Below are 15966 nucleotides of genomic sequence, written 5' to 3' on the forward strand. Positions count from 1 at the left end.
ATGCCCAGAGATACGCCTACCATCACAAGACGTAGATGTGTTGTTACAACCGCCGTTGAGAACGTTGAGAACATACATGGGAACATGGATACTACGGCCAGCAGTTGGATTACGCTCAAACAGGTCACGGGAAAAAGGAACATCATTGGAATAACAGCGCTTGTCACATTGCTATCTCTCCCCGCCGTCAACTTCCCACCCTTCCTGCCTCATCCCATGACTTCCACGCCTCATCAGTCCGCCATTCTGTCCCCCGGCTCCAACCCCCACGGGTCGTGGAGCGCGCTCAACGTCGCCTCCTACGACTACGCAGCGAGGAACTCTCCTGCCGTGAGCGGCTTTCCTGACTCCGATATCCCGGCGGCAAACGCACCTGTCGCGAACCGGGTTCCGGTCCTCCCCGCGACTGGCCCTGGCCCCTTGATTCGCGGGCCCCAAACGTGTTGGACGACTCCCGGCCCGGCCCACTCGGCGGCCGGGATTGTTCTTGGCCCGACCTGGACTGTCCCTGCGTGCGGCTGCGGTCCCCCTGGCCCGGCCCACTCGGCGGCCTGGATTGTTCTTGGCCCGACCTGGACTGTCCCTGCGCGCGGTCTCCCTGGCCCGGCCGTGGAGGAGCAACTTGCCGAGAACGCGGTGGCACCACGGGGTCCGGGAGGGACTGTCTCGCAGGCGCGGGCGCGGGGGTCGACAGGACCGACAAGGCCTTGTCCAGAAAGATCTTGCCGAAACGCGCGTATGACTCGGCGTACGGATACGTCTTCTTGTCGAAAAACACCGGCTCCTCGGGCGCGATGGGGATCTCCGTTCTCAGGTAGTATATCATGTACTGACCCGGATCCGGAATGTGCCAGGTATCGCACAACGGATACGCGCCGCCGTTGGCCCAGAAGGGAGCGCCCGGCGGGAAGTACATGCGCATCGTGTCTTCCCCGGCAGGGTGGTCACGCAGCCTGACGATGGCAACGCATCTGTACACGGCGCCGGCATGCTTGAACCGCTTGACGTCGGTCACAAAGTTGAGTTTGGGCGTGTCCTTGTCCGAAATGACGAGCTTCACCCGCAGGATCTCGGGCGACCCGGGCACGACGATGGCGGTCTTGTAACGCGTCTTGCCTGCGTACGGGCCAAAGCTGCGCTTCAGGTGGTCGGAGAGGCTCTCGCGACCATCCCATTCGACGTATGTCTGCTCCAGCAGCACCTCTTTCGGCTCGGAGTTGTCGTCGTCGTCGGAAACCATCAGCTTCCGGAAGTGAAAGTACTTGAGGGCCCAAAACGAGCGCCACATTTCCCTGTGCTCAACGAGCTCCATGAACGAGGGCGGCAGCGGCCCATTGTTGCCGGCCGCCCAATCCTGGCAGAACGCCTGGATGGCGGCTTCGTCGGCGCGCCCGACGGCGAGGTCGAGAATCTTGACGGTGCCTGTCCCGAAAGCCTCGACCACCGGAGCTCGGGCGGCTTCGAGGAACGTAAGAGCCGTCCTCATCACCAGGATCGCGCAAGCAACCCCAGACAAGTTCTCATCGGGGCGCGCGGAGTCGCCTGGAGCCTTGACTGCAGGCCACATGTGTAGAAAGGCCTGATCGAGAAAATTCTCGTACTGTGCCTTGAGATTCAGCCGATCGCTCGGCGCATCGGCGCGTCCTTGACTGCGAGTTGTGTCGGTCATCTTGTCGTGGTGGTATTGGTGTCGAAATGTGTGTGGAAAAGGTGAACAATGGGAAAGGTGCGAAGAGTCGTGATGGCTTTCAGATTCAGATCACAGACTGGGGACCCACTTTGCATTGACTGCCTGAGGACCTCAACTTGCAATGTTTCTTTGAATGTATTTAGGTTCTGTCCTCATACAGTCCAATGCCACCTGGAAAAACCGCAAACGCGGCGAGAGCCAGGCAATGGCCAACTAACAAGCACTGTCAGGACGTTTGACCAAGGCCGCCACCCTGCTTCTGAAGCCCAGGTGGTTCATCAGAGCTCTCCGACCACTGCTGGAGCTCCTCGTGTATCTAAACGGAATCTATTTTTCTCTTTGCAGCGCTCCGTTCAAACGGCCCGTCCAAGTTCTCCTCCCGACATTGGATATCTTCCTCCCTTTCAAGCTCTTGTTGCAGACGATCGGACTCGCCGTCGATCCGGATGACCGAAAGAGATCTGGGACGCCTACTCGGCTCCTACGTCCGTTAGTTGGGAACATGCCTGGACGGTCTTTGATCACGCACCTCTTGTTCCAGAGACGTCACGTCGTCAAAGTCGGGATCTGGCTGCGTCTGGACCTCGGAGTCCGTGGGAGGGCTGAAAGACAAAACTATCCATTCTTGGTGACTATGGACGGGCTTGGAGGTCGTCTTGCAAAAGGTGCTTCAGTCTGTACAAGGGGTGCTGGCGATGTAGACTTTCGTGGAGCCGTCGGCGGTGACAAGGCAAACGACCGATGCCGACCCCCCCTCAAACGTGATGCATTTCAACCAAAGAACAAACCCAGCTTAGATGGATTTTGATGGAAGCAAGCGATGGCAAATAGAGAAACCAATTGAAAATGGCATGGGGAAAAGGCAAAAATTGAGTGACTTGTGCTGGTCGACTGGAGGTCGAACCCAACCCGCCGCAAACCTTCTCAGGAATGTGCCCCGCCAAAACTCCCGGTCGCCCATTCTCTCTTCTTCAACATCGACACCACCATCAAACGTACCATCACCCTCCCATCCCCGAAACTCGCCCATTCCCAGCTAACGCTTTGTTGTTTGCAGATGGCTCGAGAAAGCAATTCCCGTGTGCGGCACGCCGCAAAGCCCCGGCGCGATACGCGCAAAAAAGACCAAGACCCCTTCGACGTACCGGAGTCGTCCGACTCCGAGTACGTCGAGGACAGCGAGAATGAGGAAGAGGAGGAAAGTCTCCCCTCCGAGGGCGAGCAAGGCTCCCGGAAGCCGAGCGTTGCGGCGAACCGGGGGCAGAGCCGGCAGCCCAGCCGGCAGCCCAGCCGTGCCCCGAGCCGCAAGCCAAGCGGTGGCCGGCCGAGGGGCCGCGGTACAAGGGAGTCGCCCGTGGAGATTGCCGACGACAATGGTGACGACGGCAACAAGAAAAAGGCCAAGTTGGCGATTCCGTCGAAACTGCGTCCCCCGATCGACGCGTTTCTTGACCGTCCGCTTCAGGAGCACCTGAAAAGCGCCCGGGAGTGGATATCATCCAGACTGACCGCTTTCAAGGACCTGGGCGACGTCATGGACAAGCTGCCGCTCCTCCCGCTGGACCAGGTTTGGACCAGCGCGGACAGGAAGGCCGCCAAGAAGAGCTGGGAGAAGGACACGTACAGGGAGGCCAAGCTCGATACGTCGGGCAACAATGACATCCTGACCCTGTACCGGGCCTCTCTGATCCTGCTGGGCTGTTTGCCTGAGGATATCATCGGCTGCCAGTTTAACATGCAGTACGATGATGCCCAGTCCCGGACCAACCATTCGGGGACAATGAGCCGCATCTGGAGTGCCACCTTTTGCAAGGCTCTCACGGCGTTGCTGTGTCACCCCATCTTTTCCGGCAACTTCTGCCTGGTTGCCATCGGTATCCAGTATGCCGTCATGGCCAACAGCAACGACAACGGGCCCTGGGACGTCGAGCCGCCGGCGTGGGAAGGGTTCCTTTGCGAGCTGCTGAGGCGGAAGAAGGCGCAGCCGGGCCGCAAGGTTTCGGACATCCGCCAGGAAATGAAGAGGGAACGCGAGCAGCAGAAGCCGTTTGGCATTGGATACGTGGGCCAGCCGGCCTGGGATGCCTTGATGGACGCGATTGACGACATCGTCGGACTTCGTGGTCCAAAGAGCACGCCCAGAGCGCGTCCCTCGGCCCGTTTTCTCGTGCATCGCCGCGACCTCGATCTCCTCAGGGAGGCTCTGGACAGGACCCGGAACATGGGCTTTGCCCATTTCATGTCGGCCGGTATCTACGAGAGCGCCATCACGGACAGGATGTACACCAAGGCGTACCCCATGTCTCAGGACTTCAGGGAGTTGCGCGACTACGCCCTGCTCCGTGAGAAGGAAAAGGAGAGGTATCGCGAGAAGCTCGCTGGCATCCTCGAGGATGAGGAGGAGCAGGCAGAGGAGCAGCAGTCGGATGATTCTGATGTTGCACTCGCGTTTGCCAGCGACGAGGACGCCGAGCCTCAGCTCAAGCGTGTCAAGCGCGCCAAAATTGAGGTCGGGCTCCGGCGAAGCAAGCGGCTGCGTCAGTAGTCTCCAGAGGAGTCTCCGACGGAACCTCCGGAAAAGCGGCAGAGGGTCACCGAGACGGCCGCGGGCGTGCCCGGGACCAACCCGCAGGAGTCAGGGCCCCTGGAGCAGCCGCGGTCGCCGGCACCGCCACTCCCGTTCGAGGAGTCGGTGTTCCCGCCGCCCTCGCCGCCCTCGCCGCCTCCACCGCCTCCACCGCCTCCACCGCCTCCACCACCTCCGCCGCCCCCGCCGCCCCCGCCGCCCGTCCCGACCCCTCAGGCGTCAGCAACCACTGACGATCTGCCCGGGGCGGGTCCCGGCCGGCTGGTGGTGCTGCCCCCCGTGTCTCCGCGGGGCCCGCAGCCACCTGTTACCCCGAAGGCGTCGGCGAACACTGACGGGCCTTCGGGGTCGGCGGAGAGCCTGGAGCGGGTGGCTGGCCCAGACAAGGTGCAGGCGTCGGCGAACAAGCCGGAAGGGCCCATGCCGGCCCCGGGCCCGGGCACGTCGGCCGCGGCTGACGGGGCTTCGGAGGCCAGTGCATCGGCGCCCGCGGACAGGCCTGAAGGACCAGTGGAGGTCCCGGCCGCGGGGGCGTCCAATCCACCGCGGCCGGCAGAGGAGCCTTCTGGGGGAGGACAAGATGCCCCGTCCTGGAGACGGGTCATGGGCAGCATGAACCGGGATCTGCGCGACGACATTCACGCTTTTCCTGGAAAGACACACCGGTGGGAAAGGAGGCAGCCGCGCTGGGTACGCAGCGCTGGCAATGCTGTCTTTGCGAGGTGGTAGGAGAAGGGTAGAGGCAAGGGGAGATATGGTTGGCTTTTTGTATGGGATATAGAAATGCCTGTTCAGGATGTAGGATTGCCTGTTCGGAATATGAAATTGCCTCTTGGGGAAATTACGACCTTTTGTGAGTGAAGATGTCTATGGTGTTTGTGAGCTCCAAGCAATCCAGAAGCATAGCGGGAGCGTCGGTCAAATGCCCCGACAGTGTGCTCAGTTGGTTCGCGATCCCTTGACTCTCCCCGATGTTTGAGTTTGACACTGGGCTGTAGATTCCTCAATGGCGTTGAGGCTGGTGAGTAGGCACCTTCCTCACAACACCACCGCCGCCTTCCCCTGTAGGTCCGACAAGACGGGCAGGCACAGTAGAGAGAGATGTGCAAATGAAGACCTGCCCGCATGTGAATTCCATCCTGCATCAACAACTTTGACATACACACATGAACGTGAAGTGCAACATGGACGAAGGCGTTGATCCCCAGACCACCAAGGTCATCCAGGCGATGAATCGCCTCGTGCGAAGGGAGGGACTGATGGCCTCCCAATCCCAGCCCCGAGAGCTCGAGCGATTGCTCAAGTACTTCACGGTGGTCGTCGACGACTTCGGTTGTCTGAAGACCACCCGGGAAGAGAAGGTTCGCGCCAAAGAGGCGCAGGTAAAGGAAACTGCCCGTGAGCAGGAAGCTCTCAAGGCAAAGCTCGCGTCGCTCGAGTCCTCCCTCAACGATAGGACAACCAAGCTCGACGAGCAGGCTGCTGCCCTCGGCGAGCGGGAGACCTCCGCTGGTCAGAGGGAGACGGCTCTTGCGAGTCAGCAGGCCGCCCTCACCGAGCGCGAGCAACGTGTGCAGGAGAGGGAAGAAATTCTGAGTACCCGCGAGAAGGCGTTGGACGAGCTGCAGTCCACCATAAAGACCCAGCAGGGAGAGGTGGACTCGCGCCGCCAACAGCTCGAGGCCGACACCAAGGCCGAGGAGGAGCGCTTGGCTGCGCGCCGTCAAGAGTTGGAGTCCAAGGCCAAGGCCGAGGAGGATGCTCTGACTGCGCGTCGTCAAGAGCTTGAGGCCAAGGCCAAGGCCGAGGAGGATGCTCTGACTGCGCGTCGTCAAGAGCTTGAGGCCAAGGCCAAGGCCAACGAAGACGCTCTGGCCGCGCGTCGCCAGGAGCTCGAATCCAAGGCCAAGGCCGAGGAAGAGAACCTGGCTGCGCGGCGGCGAGAGCTGGAATCCAAAGCCAAGGCTGACGAGGAGGCTCTCGCGGCGCGCCGCCAAGAGCTGGACGACAAGGCCAAGGCTGAGGAGGAGAACTTGGCTGCGCGGCGCCAGGAACTCGAGGCTGACATGGAAGCGCACGAGGAGGATCTGGAGACACGCAGCCAAGACCTCGAGGCCAAGGCCAGAACCCGCCAGGACGCCCTGGATCGCCGTGAGAGAAACCTCGATGACTGGCAACAGGACATCGAGGCCTACCTGGCGCAGCGAGAGCAGGAGCTCAAGGAGGTCCAGGAGGCGGTCCAGATCCGGCACCAGGAGCTCGAGATTGCCGAGAACAAGGTCGAGGACGCGCGCCGAAGCAACACGTCGGAGCGGGTCCGGATCGGCAGGCTCAAAAGCTCCCTGGTCAAGGAGCGGGCGGACTTTGAGACGTTGAAGACTTCTGTTTTCGAGTCTCTGAGTTCTGACAATGAGGCGCTCGCCAAGTCCATGCAGGAGCTCACGGCCACCCTGTCGTCCCATTCCCTCCAGGACCAAGAGCACGGCAACAAGCTGGACTCGTTGGTCCAGGAGGTTCAGGGGTACCGACGGGACCTGGGCGAGCGCGAGGACAGGGGTGCCCTCCTGGAAAAGATCAGCAGCTTGGAGGCCGAGGTTGCCAAGATGTCTGACCTGGCGCGCGAGAAGGCTGCACTCGCCGACAAGGTCCAGGCCTTGGAAGCCCGGCTTTCCGAGATGGCAAAGGTCACGGCCGAGAGGGATGTTCTGGCGAACCGGGTCAAGACCCTGGAGGCCGAGTGCACGGACAAGGCGGCGTTGGAGGCCGAACGGGACGTCCTTGCCACCCGCGTCCTAGCTCTTGAGGCCGCTTCCGGTGCGTCGGCTTCGGAGAGGGCGACGTTGACGGCCGAACGGGACTTCCTCGCCGGCAGGGTCAGGGCCCTGGAAGCCGAGTCCTCGCGGAGGGCGATATTGGCGGCCGAGCGAGATGTTCTCGCGAGCCGTGTCAAGACCCTGGAAGCGGAGACAGCTCAGCTCGGTCAGATCCCAAAGATCACCGCCGAACGAGAACTCCTGGCGGACAGGGTCAAGGCCCTGGAAGCCGAGGCCGCGGACAAGGCCACGTTGGCGGCCGAGCGGGATGTTCTCGCGGGCAGGGTCAAGGCCCTGGAGGCCGAGTCCGCGGACAAGGCCACGTTGGCTGCCGAACGGGACGTCCTTGCGGCTCGTGTCCAGACCCTGGAAGCCGAGTCTGCTGAGAAGGCGGCGTTGTCGGCCGAACGGGACGCCCTCGCCGGCAGGGTCAAGGCTCTGGAAGCCGAGACTGCCCAGCTCGAGCAGATCCCAAGGATCACGGCCGAGCGGGATCTGCTAGCAGACAGGGTCAAGACTCTGGAGGCTGGCGTTGCCGAGTCCGTCTCAAAGGGCGCGAGAGTGTCTGCTGAGCGGGATCTTCTGGCAGGGAAAGTCAAGACCCTGGAGAGCCGGTGTTCCTCGCTCCTCACCGAGAAGTCAAAGCTCGGTGGGGAAAAGTTGGACCTGGCTACCCGGGTGAAGACCTTGGAGGACGACTCGGTCAGGTCGGCCTCAGAAAAGGAGTCGCTGCGGCAACGGGTCCACGAGCTCGAGGCGTCCGTCTCGGACAAGGAAGCCATGGAGCGGAAGGTCCGAGATCTCGAGGCCGCTGCCTCAGAGAAAGAGGGCTTGCAGCGCAGGGTGCAAGAACTGGAGGCGTCCGTCTCGGAAAAGGAGTCCCTGCAGCGCAGGCTCCGAGAACTCGAGGAGCAATCCTCAAGTTCTGAGGGGGCGCGCACTCCTTCTTCCGGCGGGTCACGCAAACGGAAAAGGGTGTCCAGCCCCGGACCCCACGGGCCGTGGGCCCGTCTGGTGGAGGAGGCTGCCGAGGGAATGGTCGCTCTCAAGCCAAAGATTGTCGGCGGCGATCTGACCCTCGAGCAGGTGTACTATGAGGTGTGTTCCGCATACCTCTTCCCATCCTACTCCGATGCCTGGACCGAGTTTTTGGACGAGGGAAAACCCGACAGCTGGCATTGCATCTCGCAGCTGTTGGCGAACAACGAGGCGGACGTGGGCGAGGGGCCCTGCGAAGAGCATCCCGCAGGGTGCTTGTGTGTGAAGCGCTGCCCGGAGGATGGCAGTATTCTTTTCAAGATGGTTACAGAGGATGTAGAAGAATAAATACATCGATTCTTTCTCCCTACTTCGTGATTGCGGTCGTTGCAGTGTGACTCATTATGTTTCTTCTCTTCCTCTTCTGTGGCACGTAAGAGTGGGCAATCGATCGAGTAAGGAGGGTAGGAATGGGTGAAAACAACCAGTGAATTAAGCTTATGGAACTAAGCCCTCAGAGCGAGGGAGTAAGCCTATCTATATACATGCAGCGGGCGGTTGGAAGGGCGAGTATGGTGAGTATGCTGAGGCGTTGCTGCTGACGTTGTTGGGAGGCATGAAGGGCGAGGTTCTCCCATTGCGCATTTGTGGCGACTGAACTGACGGCGCAGGAGACGCCGGATATGCTGTTGTTGGCGGCGCCGGGTACCAGCCCTCATACGACGTGGACATCCTCCGAACTTCGGGGTGGACCAATGAGGATCTGCTCGAGCATTGGTGGTCCCCTCTATGTTTGATCCAAGATACAACATCACCGGTCCAATTTTCTGCTTTTTCTGTCTTGCTGCCACACGCTGACCGACTAGACCTCTCCAGCCTTCTCCGCAACTGCATCTTACGCAGTAAAAGCTGGACCCAGCAAGCCGGAGCTGGATAGAATGCCCATCCGGCGTCCGGGTACGGTACCCGAGTAAGTCACGTGACAGTCACGTGGATACACCAGCACGTGAGATGATTATTGAACGAATACACACCCCCAAGTGACTCTCTTGGGGTTGCCTCCGCAGGTGACTGAGGTCTTGGGGTCGTCTCGGTCATGGATGTCGTGAGGATGACGTTCCAAGGGGGTGCTGGCGCCCTGGCCGCGGGACGTCCCGTGCCAAGAGAGACCCTCATCCAGATCGGGAAGGTTTGCGGCGAAGGCAGATCCGACATCCAGCAAGGGTTCGATTGAGATAAGACGCCGAGGTGTGGATTGGGGTGTAAGGGTTCATTGCTAACCCATATAACCGTGGTTTCTACTGTAAACACTCCTACTGAACCCTGGCCCGGGTTCGAGCCTGCGAGTATTCAGGTTGTGAAATCGAACTAATTACCGCTGAGCGAGTAACCCGTTTTCCAGGACCACCTTGTCGTAGTTGAAATTGTATCATTGTACTTTAGCTTGATTGATGATGTCTTTTTTGGTGGATAAGTTTGTGGTCTTTGTACCCGTGGCAAGTTTAGTTGACAAACACTGTTCGTTTGCACTGGGCATCCAAACTGCAACAACATGATCTTTCCTCAACAAATCGCTTCTCCTCACCCACCTTTCCTCAACACGCCACCACCATCCAAAATGGCCGACACACCTCCCACTAAGACGAGCGGGAGAGCCGACCTCGAAGCCTTCGTCCGCGCCTGCCCTCCCGGGCACCACGAGATTCTCGACCCCGTCGTCCAGCGCACCGGCGCACAAACAATCGCTCTACTCCAAGATCGAGTACGGCCAGAGGAGCCGGCTTACTCAGGCAACAAGACCTACCCGTTTTGCGACGTGTTGCTGGAGGCCTGCACGTCTGTTCTGTCGGGTCAGTCGACTTCGCCAGGACAAGCTCAGGACGAGCAAGGCGGGGACACTGGACGGTAGCCTGGTGAACGACCACAGGAAGCTGCTTGCCAGCCGCAGGAGCCGCGACGACAGGACCTGCGATGGGAACAGAAAGTCCTACGGCACTCTAGCCGCCCAGGCAGCTGAGTTGGACCAGATCGTCGTTGTTGTTGGGAAGTCCGAGAGGTTAGGGGGTCGGCCGCGTCGTTGATGTAGAAATGTAATACTTGTCTCACAACTAGCTGTGTGAAGACCCAATGTGACTCGCGTGACATGATTGACAGGTGTTTGGCTACGCTCATCTGTCTTTCTCGGTGAACCCTATTAGAGTCGTCTGGATTGTTCACAGCATCCAATCTCTTGAAACAGCAGTATCCTTTGCGGAAGCCAGAGTGACCAGGCCCGTGATGTCCGGGAAGCGAACCTGGCCCGAGGACATGATCCAAGCCAGTCTCGGGTCTCTTGACAGAGCTCAAGGTGCCCGAAGGTAAAAACGAAGCCAAGATAGGAAACCGAGGCTCCAGAGTAAGGCAACCTTGGAAGCCAAAGACTGCCCCCGAGCAAAGCAAGCCAAAGACCGTTTCCCATTCCATTAATGCTGCATTGGCTGCAGAAGCCCAAGCATTCATGACTTTCAACCACACTCAGTCCCAAATTGAGAACCCTCCGTTCAGGCTGGCACCTGCCGCCGCCTGCCGGTCCTGGTCTGAAAACCTGAAAACAAAGAGATGTCTCTTAGGCAGGCACGACCCCGCCCCACAACCGACCACAACCACAAAAGATTTTTTTTTCGCAGCTCTCCCTCTTCCCTTTCCTCTCTTCCACAAACATCGCGACACGCACGTAAGAACCCATCCTCCGCCAACGTCGTTTCCTCGCATTCCGTCTATGAGTCACTCAGGCTAACGTTTTGAATGTCTAATTCAATAGAAATCACAATCACGATGACGCGTCACGCTCCGCCCGGTGGCCATCGAGCCGCCGGCAACAACAACAACAACAAGGGCCGCAGCGGCGGCAACAACAACAACAACAACAACAACAATCGCGGGGCGCTGGTCCCCTCCAACCAGCACACAAGGACGCGCGATAACGCGCTTATCAGGAAACGCCACCGCGAGGATGTCGAGCGGAAGCGGGAGTACGCTGCCCGCCAAGATCAACTCGAGGAGTGGCCCGAGGAGATTTTTGTGGCTGGCCAGGCGCCGGTCGACCCGACCGAGCCCCGGCTTCGGCCGGTGGACGAGAGAACCGTGGTGGACCAGTATCCGCCTCACGGTCGGCCCGTGCTGCAGTCGAGCACGTACGGGGTGAATTGGCATGCGCCGCATCCAAACCCCAATCGTGGACCGCCGGGCTCGTCGCATGTCTTCAAGGTCGCGGCAACAAACGCCGCCATTGATGCGTATTGCAACACCTTGAAGGACATTGCACGGAAAAATGGGTATGCCATGTTCGACGCTCATGTCGATTGGCAGCACATGAAGGACGCCCGCGAGCAGTGGAACAAGACCTTCCCGGACCGGGCGCAGTACGGGCCACCTGCCAAGCGCCGCCGTTTCGACTTTGAGGACGAGAGTCCGGAGGAACGGTCGGAGGGCTTTGGTAGACGCGGCTCGCGCTCGGCTGGGTCTGGGTCGCGTTCGGTTGAGCCTGGGCCGAGTCAGGGTCACGGCCAGCGTCGCCGCGGCGGGCAGACGGGACAAGCCAGCGAGGCTGGGCCCAGCTCGCTCCTTGGGACCGGCCCGGTGAGGACCGGCCCTTGTGCCGCCTGCGGGCAGCAGACCCACGCCCTCAAGGACTGCGCCATTCCCGACAAGGGATATGGCTGCATTGGCGGCTGCGCGTGGTGCAATACGTTGAGCCACGAGCTGGATCACTGCAAGGTCTTCAAGAACCTCAAGCCTTCGGACAGGAATGACCACCTGGAAGCACTGTTCCAGTTGATGGTCGTGGGACGGGTGAACATGCCCGCGCTCCGTTCTTCCTTGTTCCCGTGGTCTCGCATCGTCGTGCTGATGGAGCGCCGCTGGGATCCCGAGGCGGAGTACTGGACAATTCCAAGCTGCTGGCCCTGGTCCAACCGCTTCGCGATGGAAGTTGCCGTAGGCAATCCAGAGGCGTTGGGGGACAGGTTGGACCCGATGGATTTCGATCCAACTCAGCACGATGCGATCCGGGACTTACCCGCTGATCCCTTGTGGCACAGTTGGACAATCCCGCAAATGCTGGATTACGCCAAGGAGGGCAACTTGGAGGTGGAGACTTTCACCACCAACAAGGAAGAATGGGAAATGCGGCAAGCGCTGCACGAGGCCACCAAGGACGTTGCCAGGAAGGTGGTCTTGGATCACCTGAGGAAGAATTGCTTGCTGGGGCCCGGCGACAAGCTTGTCGCGTGGGATAGGCCGGTCAAGCAGGAGGACAAGCAAGAGGAGGACGCCGGGGTCTTCGTGACCGACAAGGATTCTCCGGTGATTGACCGGAGACCTTGGTTTACCCGCGTCATCCTCGACGATGCCGACGCCAACGAGGAGGGCCCCGGGAAGATCCTCGATGAGGACCTGTACTTGGACACGAGCGGAGGTTTCCGCGTCCAGTACCCCCGGCGTGTCTGGTACGAAGGTCGCGACATTGTCCGCCTGTACCAGAACGAAGGCTTGGCGGCCGTGGCCCTCCAGGCCAAGGAAATGAACCGGTCCGCCCTGGCGCTCTTGGAGATTGCCGGCACCACCGCTGACCAGGTGCTGGCGCCCAAGAAGGACAAGGAAAAGGACAAGCCCGAGGAGGGCGGCGAGGAGGGCGAGCAGGGCGAGCAGGGCAAGAAGGACGAGGACGAGGTCGACGACGATATCGTGATCGATACTCGTCTCGGCGGCGACCCGATGGACGTGGATACGCCCGCGGCCGCCGATCCGCCCAAGTCGCCCGAGAGGGCCGAGGACGAGGAAGAAAAGACTGGCGACCGGGCCGGTTCCGAGTCCGAGTCTGAGAACGGGCGCACGGGGGAGGGTAGAATTAGGACCAGGAGCGGACTCACGATCCGCCGCCGCGCGCCGCCGAGGCCCGTCTTCTCTCCTGAGCGAGAGGACGAGGTAGATTACGGGCTGGATACGGATTGAGCTTGGGATCGGGATGGTTTAGGCGTCCCGAAGGAGCGTAGCGCTCCTTTTTGTTAGGCAAATCCAAGTTTCTTTCCGGGCACTTTTGACCCCTCTGACCGTGACATGTCGTAGCATTGTAGATGTGTGTTCATTGATTGTGTGATTTCACCGTGTTTCTCCTCTGTCGTTGCTGGTGACGATTTTGGAGGTTGAGCACCCGTGCCCGAGTTCCCCACCGTGCCCCGCAGCTGCAGCCGCAAACCTTCCTGTTTGAGATCACGACGAGCCCCGTGTCCAATGAAACATGTCGGCCCCTTCTTGGCGGCGCGTCAACCCCCCCGCCAAGGGCCGGTGCCTGAAAATCATCCAACACGCTGATGATGAGATCCGGTTTGTGGGTGTGAAATCTACGGTAGCTGTGTGCGCCGCGACTTGGGCGTGAAGCCAGGCCAAGGGAAGCATCACAAAGTTTTGACCAACTGGTCCTACAGCAAACTCTTGACAGTCCCAAATGTCATGCGAGAGTAGCAGGTCGACGGTCGATTCCATCGTCATCGTGAACATGGTGTTACAAGCAGCTTCCTAGCAGAAACCAGCGTCAAAATACCGACGATGCGAACCTGGAAGCAGATGAGAACCGGCGACAGCTGGCTGCCCTTGGATGTTGCTGAATTTCGCCAGATCATGGAGCAATCGGCATCAATTTTGATGCTTATCCAAGTAAAACTTTTTCTTTTCCAGAGTCTGTGTCCTGAGACCTCCAGTGGACTTGTCCAGTGATCTGTTGCGGTTTGCAGTGTTGCGAGGCAGGGCGTGTGTGGACCCACCTTTTCTGCCTGCGCTGTGTGCAAAAGATTCCTGCCCCGCCACGAAACTCTGTTTCCTTCTTTCTTCTTCCTACTCACACGATCACCGACGTTGCTCGCTTTTCTTCAAAAAAGCGACAAATTTTTCAAAATGAATAACGAACCGGTGATCATTTTTGACGGCCCGTCCGTCGAGGTCAAAAAAGACCTAATTTGTTTTCAAGATTATTTCGATGCCATGATGAAGTCGGGCTACACCCGCGAGGAAGCTCAGGACAGGTACGCTGTGACCGCGGCCGACGTTTGCCGGGGTCTCTATGTCGTCAGAAGGGATCCTGCAACCATCGGCGAGATGTATTTTCATCTCCTCGTTTTCCGGGACCTTTGCGACAAGTTTAGTAAGTTTCTCGTGGTCGGTCAAGCAATGGAATGGGCGAGCAGCTAGCTAACGACGTATTGGGTGACAGATTTCGAGTTTCCCGACCGATGGCAAGAGTACCTGGCCGAAGCGGAGATAGAGGATCGTCCAAAGTTCACGTCCTCTGCATATCGGCAATATTATGCCGTTAGGGAAATGGCCCGCCTGCGGGACGGGAGTCCGGGCATTCGCAGGCTTGGGTTTGGCAACTGGACTCAGGCACCCCCCTTGCAACCGATGCCGTTGCACTCGGTGGGGGAGGGTGCGGAGAACGCCGGGGACGCTGGTCCTTCTGGTGTCCAGGCCAAGTTCGACGCCGAGCAGCCCAAGGACAAGGACAAGAGCAAGGAGAGGGCCGAGCCGCTGCCCGATCCGCCCAAGAACAAGGGCAAGGAGAAGGCCGAGCCGCTGCCCGAGCCGCCAAAGCCCGAGCCGCCCAAGGGAGAGCCGGAGCCGCCCAAGTCCGAGTCCAAGCCCGAGTCTGGGGCCAAGGACGAGCCGGGCAAGTCGGCGACATCGATGGTGTTGCCGGAAAGGCCCAAGGTCAAGTCGGAATCGGGCAAGCCCCAGGTGGAGGCACCCGAGGCCGGCGCGGCCGAGGGCTCGCAGGAAAAGCGCGCCTGGGCTGATATCCCCAAGCCCAAGGTCAAGAGCAGGGCCAAGAAGGTGGAGCCAGCGGCGCCTCCCAAGCAGCTTGAGGACCTGCCTGGTCCCAAGTTCCTGGCACAGCACAAGGAGCGTCAGGACAGGCTCAAGCGGGAGGCGGAGCAGAAGCTTGCCGCCGAGCGCGCGACCAAGGAAAAGCAGCGCCTGCTTGAGGCTGCTGCCGAGTACGAGCCGCCCAAGTATCAGATGTCCCTCGAGGACCGATCTGAGGCGTGGAGAAAGCTGCGGCTTCCCACGTTTCCTGACGAGGAAGCGGCTGGCCCATTCGAGCTCAATTGTAAGAGCTCCGAATGGGTCTACAAGTACTGTTTTGGGCACAAGCTGGCAAAGCTGGGCTTGCTCTCGTTGCGCGCCCACCACGCTTGCGCGATCTGGTTCGAGCACGGCCCGAACGGTCACCACACGCGTTTGGTGGTTGGGCTCAAGCACAACGAGCCCATCACGACCAAGCTCGCCGGTTTCATGGCTGAGACTTGGGTCGCGTTTCGTTGCTGGAGAGATTCCGGCAACTGGGACAATCTTTACCTGGTGCACCACTTCCGTGAGCAGGCACGCAAGGACGTGATTGACGCCGTAGAGCGTCTTCACGAGCACGCTGTCAAGCGCCAGCAGAAGATGGCCGCACGCCAAAGGGCGCGGGTCACCGACCCGCACGTCTTGGAAAAACGGGCGCTCGAGCAGGAGCGTGACCGTCGCGAGAAGGGGGCCAAGGCCGACGAGGCCCGCCTGCGCAAGGAGGTGGCTGGCAAGGTCAACCCGAACCAGCCTCCTCAGAACATTGCCATGGGCATTGCCGCCTGGTTTGACAAGGCCAGGTCCGAGTTCCTCTCGCGCGATCGCATCGCCGAGTTGGCCAAGGAGGAGTGGTGCCAGCACACGGCACGCCTCGAGGAGGCGCTCGCTCGCGCGCACCGCGAGGAGGCCGAGAGCTGGTTTGCCGGGGTGCGCGAGCCCGAGTCCGACGATGAGGATGAGGGTGAGGGCGAGGGCAAGGAGTAGAGGCCTTGTGCCTCTTTGTTTTTTTTTTTTTTTGT

The 15966-nt window shown here is 60.1% G+C and overlaps 6 protein-coding genes across 6 annotated transcripts; 5 read left to right on the forward strand and 1 right to left on the reverse strand.

Annotated features, from left to right (window-relative positions):
• Positions 1 to 286: 286 nt before the first annotated feature.
• On the reverse strand, positions 287 to 1669 carry VTJ04DRAFT_4099 (uncharacterized protein; the record flags this gene model as incomplete). The annotated part of the gene is made up of 1 exon (XM_069362071.1): positions 287 to 1669. One exon carries the CDS (start codon positions 1667 to 1669, stop codon positions 287 to 289), a length of 1383 nt encoding a protein of 460 aa, XP_069219055.1.
• Positions 1670 to 2747: 1078 nt separating this feature from the next.
• On the forward strand, positions 2748 to 5006 carry VTJ04DRAFT_4100 (uncharacterized protein; the record flags this gene model as incomplete). The annotated part of the gene is made up of 2 exons (XM_069362074.1): positions 2748 to 4199; positions 4272 to 5006. The coding sequence occupies 2 exons, from the start codon at positions 2748 to 2750 to the stop codon at positions 5004 to 5006; spliced, it is 2187 nt and encodes a 728-aa protein (XP_069219056.1).
• A 437-nt stretch (positions 5007 to 5443) lies between these two features.
• Positions 5444 to 8416, forward strand: VTJ04DRAFT_4101 (uncharacterized protein; the record flags this gene model as incomplete). The annotated part of the gene is made up of 1 exon (XM_069362075.1): positions 5444 to 8416. The coding sequence occupies one exon, from the start codon at positions 5444 to 5446 to the stop codon at positions 8414 to 8416; it is 2973 nt and encodes a 990-aa protein (XP_069219057.1).
• Positions 8417 to 9686: 1270 nt separating this feature from the next.
• VTJ04DRAFT_4102 (uncharacterized protein) lies at positions 9687 to 10149 on the forward strand (the record flags this gene model as incomplete). The annotated part of the gene is made up of 2 exons (XM_069362076.1): positions 9687 to 9830; positions 9937 to 10149. 2 exons carry the CDS (start codon positions 9687 to 9689, stop codon positions 10147 to 10149), a joined length of 357 nt encoding a protein of 118 aa, XP_069219058.1.
• Positions 10150 to 10882: 733 nt separating this feature from the next.
• On the forward strand, positions 10883 to 13060 carry VTJ04DRAFT_4103 (uncharacterized protein; the record flags this gene model as incomplete). The annotated part of the gene is made up of 1 exon (XM_069362077.1): positions 10883 to 13060. One exon carries the CDS (start codon positions 10883 to 10885, stop codon positions 13058 to 13060), a length of 2178 nt encoding a protein of 725 aa, XP_069219059.1.
• Positions 13061 to 13999: 939 nt separating this feature from the next.
• Positions 14000 to 15931, forward strand: VTJ04DRAFT_4104 (uncharacterized protein; the record flags this gene model as incomplete). Its single annotated transcript, XM_069362078.1, has 2 exons — positions 14000 to 14246; positions 14316 to 15931. 2 exons carry the CDS (start codon positions 14000 to 14002, stop codon positions 15929 to 15931), a joined length of 1863 nt encoding a protein of 620 aa, XP_069219060.1.
• Between the last annotated feature and the right edge of the window lie 35 nt (positions 15932 to 15966).

The sequence above is a fragment of the Mycothermus thermophilus genome, assembly GCF_041956435.1.
Source record: "Mycothermus thermophilus strain CBS 625.91 unplaced genomic scaffold VTJ04scaffold_3, whole genome shotgun sequence".
In the NCBI taxonomy this organism is placed as follows: Eukaryota; Fungi; Ascomycota; class Sordariomycetes; order Sordariales; family Chaetomiaceae; genus Mycothermus; species Mycothermus thermophilus.